At 42.3% G+C, this 7,700-nt stretch overlaps 1 protein-coding gene across 1 annotated transcript in view; it reads right to left on the reverse strand.

Annotated features, from left to right (window-relative positions):
- KCNT1 (potassium sodium-activated channel subfamily T member 1) overlaps positions 1-7,700 on the reverse strand; it is a 197,066-nt gene that overhangs the window by 32,650 nt on the left and 156,716 nt on the right. Inside the window, exon 20 of the mRNA XM_018563725.1 lies at positions 3,802-4,018. Within this exon, the coding sequence (XP_018419227.1) occupies positions 3,802-4,018 (217 nt within the window). The remainder of the gene's footprint in view (positions 1-3,801; positions 4,019-7,700) is intronic.

Below are 7,700 nucleotides of genomic sequence, written 5' to 3' on the forward strand. Positions count from 1 at the left end.
ATTACAATACAGGCAGGAAATACGAAATTCCGTTAACGTATTTTCGTTCCGTTACGAACATTCGTTATGATGAAGTTAAAAAGCAAAAATACCTTTGTTAATATTGGAGTTGATGCCTTGATGGTAGTTTTTTTTAAATCCAAAATACGAAATTCGGATCCGAAATCCGTTAACGGAATTTCGTATTTCGTTTGGTTGACCAATCAGAGGTTTTCTCTTCTGCTGCTGAGGGTTGCATTACAATACAGGCAGGAAATACGAAATTCCATTAACGTATTTTCGTTCCGTTACGAACATTCGTTATGATGAAGTTAAAAAGCAAAAATACCTTTGTTAATATATTGGAGTTGATGGTAGTTTTTTTTTTTTAACCTGAAATATACGAAATTCGGATCCAAAATCCGTTAACGGAATCTCGTATTTCGGATAACAAAAAAAACTACCATCGACTCCAATATTAACAAAGGTATTTTTGCTTTTTAACTTCACCAAAACGAATGTTCGTAAAGTTACGAAAATGTGACGAAACTAACGAAAATTCGTATTTCGTGCGCATCCGAATTTAGTTTCGGACACGAATTACGAAATACGAAATAACGGATATTCCGAAACGAAACAAATTTTCTGACGGCTATAGCTAGAAGCACTAGATGGGAAAGCTAGAAGCACTAGTGCAGACATGCTATAACAAAGCTATAGCTAAAAAATAAGCTATAAATATCAGGTGAAGTCTATCGACCGTGTAGATTGGCAAGTCCCTCCAAGAGAGAGGATTCAGGAGAGATAAACACCACTAGAGTGCAGTAATCCGAAAATCAATAGACTCTAAGAGAAGGGGGATTATACATCAAGAGAGAAAAATAGGGAGCTGAAGTCCCCGGTCATGGAGCGCTACATAATTCAGGATTATGAACATTGTGGTACTGGGATCCAGAAAATAAAGCAAAATCCAAAAGATCAGATACCTGAATTGAGGGTTCAGAGTAAAAACCTAAAGACGAACCTAAGGCCAGCACAGTTATAGTGAAGGGCTTCCTGGATATGCTCAAGAACCTGTAAAATTCGAGGAATCAGATTTAAAACATGTGATCTATACAGACATAGTTTCACAATTAAAGTCACCACCTGTGTAGGAGAGTTGTTCCAGTTAACTCAAAGTGGCACTTAAACAAGGACTCTTAAATGTCATCCTTAAATGTAAAGACATATTCACAAGGTGATATAATGTCTAGTTAAGGTGAAGGACTGGAGAGTCCACAGAGGTAATGCCCTGCAGGAATTTCCTATATAGGGGAAAATCCTGCCTCACAACATCAGGAGGCAGTAATAATAGCGTAGTAAGTTCCAGTCTGCACACAGAAAGTTTCCTAAAGGGAAGGTCTTTGCTGCAGTATGAGCCAAAGAAGAATCTAAATCTGGATCGGCAGAGTGAGCTCCTGCAGGCATGGTCGGGTGCACAGCGGCAAGCAGATTAGACATAACACAAAGCATGTCAGTATCCTCAATGGTCGCGTAAAAAAAATAAGAAACATCACACAGGAGTATGGGAACGATTAATGTGATGATTCTGGTTAAGAGAGAGAAAAATAATAGGATAATCAACAGTGGCGGACCTAATAGCCAAAGGGCCCTGGTGCAAGATGTTATCACACTGGCCTCCCCCCAGCGGTCCAATAGCGTGCTGGACTTACCTGAGACCCTGCCGAGCACACCATAGATCCTGCATAGCCCACCTGAGACTCTTTATGGTGGGCTCTGAAGGGTCCCAGGTGGGCTGGCCTGGTCGTCGGGATACCTTTCCCTGTACATCCTCCCAACTCTTAACTGCTGCTGCTGCTGGGGCCCGGCCTCCTCCACCCCCTCCCCTGTCACCTCTGCCCTGCCACCTCGGTACAGTTGATACCCATGTAAAAGGCCCCCCAGGCTGCCCAGACCCCTCACATGGGTACCGGCCATACCCCCCTGATGGCGGTGAATGTGTGACCGGTGACGTGATGACACGTTTTAACGTAATCCCAAAAAGTTTTTCGCTGTGGAATGTGTGACCCCCAATAGGTGAAGCATTCCAGCGCTTTCCCAGCTGTTCCAGGGCAGATCAGCATCGCAAATCGCATATGCAGGAGAACCGATCTGCCCTGAAACGGCTGATCGGTCCTGAAATGTCACTTCTCTCCGACTGCGATCTCACATTCCACCGCGCTCACAAAGTCGGATAGAAGTGACATTTCAGGACCGATCAGCTGATAGAACAGAGGCCTGTCTGTAATCATTTAATCAGAGAAATAGATTATAATCGGGAACATTACAGTGTAATATTCCCCAGTATAATCCACTTGTCTAATTACATGAAATAGCAAGAGCCAGAGGCTCGCAGCGAGAGGGAGTTTCGAATCGATGTGTGCACTGCAGGGGGCGTGGACACACACACTCGCCCCCTCACTGAGAAGCCCATCGGCAGTGCGGGGCCCTGGTGTTCTAACACTGGGACCCTGCACTGCCCCATATTGCAGGACCAGACACCACTGAAGCTGTGGGGGGTGCCCAGGACCGGACCCCACTGGGCCCCCACACAGCCTTAGGCCCCGATGCGCCGGCACCAGCTGCACCGGCGGTAGTTCCGCCACTGATCCTCAATCATACTTAAAGGTGAACTTTCCCCAGAAACAGGGGGGGATGGGACCTCTAAAGGTCTTTTAAAAGACATAAGTCACCAGCCAGTTTTTGTGCTAAACATCTAGATCCAAATAAAGACCAGGCCTTGCATACTCACAAACCAGAGACAAACATTGTGGCAGTTAAAGGCAGCTGGAGGTGCAAAGCCACTAAAGACAGGCAGTGGATCAGACCTGAGGAACATGTGGTGCTGCTAAATAGGGGCAGCAACAATGCAAGTCTTTTCCTCCAGAAAGTGAAACGCTAGGAAATGTTATATGGGAGCAGGCTCATCCATTAAGGATTTGTGAGACTCCTCGTAGACAGGACATCTACATTAGAAGGCTCATATGCCACAATAGCTATAGGAACATCAGAAAAAGAATCTGAGGTAGGCTTAAAAGTGTAGAACCAGCAATGATAGTTGTAACTGCTGCAACTTTACCTTACACATTGCTAGACACCAGGAACAGAGCGAGGGTAACGTGCTGTGAGTTACACAGAACACGATGCCAGTAAACTGTATCCACACACTGCAGAACAGAATGAGCTCAAGAGAAAGCTGCACAGTGTAAACTGAAATAGTGACAGAAGCTGGGCATACGGAAGAGGTCCCACACAAGTAAAAAAGCAATGGATTTGAATATTCAGTAAGTCAGTCAAACACAGTGGCTTCAGTAAGGCTGATCTCTACACAATGGGACACCCTGTTAAAAAGAGAACCTAATGTTGATTTAGTGGGTGGAGCTTCTACTTTTTTTTCTGTTTGCCAGTGTCCACCTAATGAAGGCAGCTGCATATAACCCACATGCCTAGGATTACTATATCGCTGCGTCGCTCAATGGATGACGCACTTTAAGAAGTATTTTGTTGGCATGAGTACTGCAGCACGCATGTGCCATATATAATATACATTAAATAGGCTGTCATTCAGTTTAACAATTCTCCTTTAAACCTCTCCTATTGCAAGGTGTGACCTGAACACGCTCACGTTTTTTTCCCCTCTCTTTGCACTCATGTTTTTTTATCCCCTCTCTTTGTCTGGTTCCATCACAATCCTTGCAATGCTCCTAACGTCTATGAAGTGACAGTACACAAATTCTACACTATGAGTAACAGACATCAGACATGACAACGCATCAGACTTACTCCAAACTTGGGAGACCCTCATCATCTGACTGGGTCATCTCATCCTCAGACTGATCACTAAGCAGGTCACAAGGTAACACTGTAGAGCTGTCTGCAATCTCCAGAACTGGCGCAATGCTGGGTCTTCTGGTGCCAGAACCGTTTTCTGATGGCAGTGTCAGCTTGCTGCTGTTTACAGGACGACAGTCCGTGTTCTGAAGATCCATTGCAACCGTCCCTTTAACAAAAAAAATGATCTATACATTGTATTATTGTTTCACAAAACAACTTTTCTGACAATGTTAACATGAAACTTTATGTACTTTCACTGAGTACTCATTTGATTTTGTACTGTAAACTTGCATGCTCTTCCAAATTTTCATAATTATGTACATAAACAGATTGTTATCCTGACAGTACAATCAGCATTTTTGCCAAATGACTTCTCCAAAAAAATAATAATATATAATTCACATGGCTAGTCTATTGTTTTCAGGGAATGTCTATTGGTTTTCAAAGAAAAGCATAGTGTCATTTCAGCAAGCACTTATTTTAAGTTATTATTGCAGTGTTTACATAAAAAACATATTTTTGTGATTTTTACATTTTGCAAGCTTGCTCTTCCAAGTTGTTCTTCCAAGTAAGCTCCACAGGAGCTTACAATCTAATGGCATATTTCAGCAGTGAAGGTAGCAGTGCTGCATACCAGCATGAATAAAAGTTCAAGTCATTTTCAAATAATTGATGTTTTATTATGAATTGGCAAATATAAAGCACTTAACACAGTTCCTTGCTCAAACATAAATTATTGTTATTTAGTGACACATACTGTACCCTCATGCATCGTTTGGCAATGGTTCAATTCTCCAATCTGAACACCCAGACAAAAGCAGATTAGACTGGAGGTGACTCTGTCCTGGAAACTCAAATCTGTATCATTTTAAATTACTTTCTAAAGATCTTGTCTCACATAATGGCAGCCCGTTACTAGAAATCTGATGTACAGGAAAGAATGCACAAAAACTTTGGTCCTGAACAATAGTAACCTTTTCATAATAAATTAGCTTTCAGAACCAAGAATATGGCGCTAAGCTCCTCCCACTTCAACTATCCCTAGTACCCTCATTTTAACCCTCCCTATAATCCTAATGACCTATAACCAAGACCGTAACAATACCTGCATCCCCAACACTAACCCTACCTGTACCCCTCACACTAACCCTCCCTGTAACCCTTTTACTAACCCTCTCTTTATCTCTAACAATAACCCTCTCTATAGTTCTCACACTAACCCTCCCTGCAACCCTAACACTAACCCTCCCAGTAACACTAACAACCTATAACCCAAACACTAACCTTTTTTGAAACCCCAACAATAACCCTGTGATCCTCACACTAATGCTCCCTATAACCCGAACATTACCTCTCTCTGTAACCCTAACACTAATCTTACCTATATCCCTAATACTGACCCTTCCTGTAACAACTCTCCACACTAACTCCCCCTGTAACCATTTGTGCCAAAGCTCCGAAAGCTGCAAGCCCCAAAGTCCAGGCATCTACTTTGACTATTCATAGCTCCTCCATGTACTGATCTATGCTCTGATCAGAAATAGATATGAAGTAGTTAATTTGCGTCAGCAGTTCATATACTGGCAGAAGTCTGCAAACTGAACTAAAAATCTTTCTATAGCTGTGGAAACCTTGCTGGCATTACTGCAATCTGATTGGCTCTGTAGGATCACATCACATCTCCATATCAGGGCAGAACTTAGGCCCTATAAGACCTGCCATGCTTTTGAAGCCATCAGTTGGGACTTGCGATTCCTCAAAAGTTGTATATACTTTAGAAGTCCAATAGAACTTGAGTATGCTATGCTAAAATTAAGGGCTGGCAGTTTTGCAGAGGGCTGATTTTTCTGTCTGGGTAATATAATCCCAAAGCTTGTCACCTGTCCTTTCTTAAACCACTTAGTCCTCCACAGAAACCCTCAGGGGCCTCTGTGCCATTTCCACTCACTCCGTTGTCACTAACCCATAGAAGGCGGCCAGGTAGAACGCATTTCAGCATAATAAGCCGGCACCTGTCAGAAGACTTTAACAGTAGAAGCTGTCAGTTTTAGATCAGAAAAACAAAACAGCAACTTTAAAGTTCAGCCCGATTTCTGCCGTCCAGGGGATTTGGGGCAGATAATACCAAGATACTGTTCAACCACTGATGATAACGGAATTCTAAAAGCCATTAAATTATTTAGAATGGTTTGCATGTTTGCATGATGGTTTTGGTCCATTTTATTTAAAACCTTTTTGGAAAGCTTCGTGGTTTAGGAACTGATGTTTATATAATTTAATTCCTTGCTTGTACAAAACTTTTCGTACCCTATTAAGGTTATTTGCAGGGAGCTGACAGATGCACATCATACAATATCCAGAAATGGGACAACACCGGACTACCATGTGTACAACTATGATCCAACAGCAGCATTTTGTAGAGGATATTCTGCACAAACACAGCCAACTTTTCCACCCCAGAAGACAGGCCAGTGCTCAACACTTTGAATATCCCTCTAAATATGATTATTATAAGTAAATATATGTCTGCAGAAATATGGAGAACATGCTTGCTTCAGATCAGTGGCTTATTGGGTAGTGGAGCCACAATCAGGATGAGAGCCGTGGAGGAAAACAGTTTATAAATGGCAGATCCATATTTCTGTTGTTAAAGGTTCACTTTAAGGGTCCATTCACACCATTGCATTGTGTTCCTGTTAAATGGCACTTGGCGTATTTCCACAACAAACTCGATTAACGTAGCACCATGCATTGGGGAGCAATGTAACTGATCAGATTGGTGTAAATGGGCTCTAAAAGAGAAAATCAATTGCAGAGCCTTTTAGAAGGAAAACAGACACTCTTGGCACAGCTACCTTTGCTTTTACCCAGATTTCCAGGTGCAGTATGGACGCTAACAAATACAGTGGTACCTAGGTTCACAAACTTAATTCGTTCCACGATTCTGGTCGCGAACCGAATTGGTCACGAACCAAATCAAATTCCCCATAACGTTCATTGTTAATCCGTTCTGACCCCTACAAATGTGGTCACGAACCGATTTTGGTAGCGATCAGAATCACATTTTCCCATAAGGTTCAATGTAAATAAGGTTAATCCGTTCTGAAGCATATGCCAATTCATTACCGCTCTGCACTTTCTTTTTACCACCATGCTTGCTCTGCACTTTCTTTGGAGCCATGCTGGATTGAATAATACTGTACAGTCATGTATGTGCTAAAAAGCACACAAAAAAGCATCACAGCAAGTGTGCACAGGTCTGTCTGCGACCGTGATATTGACTAGAGGAAGCCACGACCACGTGCCAGAGCGGGGAAGATGGCCCCGGTCGTGTTCGTCACCCGATTTGGAGCTCGTGACGGAAGCAAAATTTTCCTGAACTTCCTGTTCGCAAACCGAATTGTTCGCGAACAGAAGCTTTCGTGAACCGAGGTATTACTTTAACTGCAGAAGCAGTTTAAAATGTACACTTTTTGCAATAAAACCTGTAGCAGTTTATGACACTTTCTGCCACTTTTAAAAGGGAAACCATACTGATATCGATTTAATGTATTTGAATTCATCCATTTATATACACTTTTTGTTGTACAAATAATAATTTAAACATTTACCACACGGTTCACGCATGACACATGATTCACATGACCTGCATTGGAAAAATATGGGTTTTCGAAAGAGAGAACACAGACAAAGCTGCTTGCTGTCAGACCCACTCTTTCTGATTGAAGCTTTCTACAAAGCTGTCTGTACACAGCAGAAGGAAGGAAGGGGGTGGAACACTGTTTCTCGAGGCATATAAGGACAAGCCCTTTCCCACTTTTTGAAAAATTAAATGCAATATATATATA

Source organism: Nanorana parkeri, unplaced genomic scaffold (assembly GCF_000935625.1).
Source record: "Nanorana parkeri isolate BGI_ZX_2015 unplaced genomic scaffold, ASM93562v1 scaffold689, whole genome shotgun sequence".
NCBI lineage: Eukaryota > Metazoa > Chordata > Amphibia > Anura > Dicroglossidae > Nanorana > Nanorana parkeri.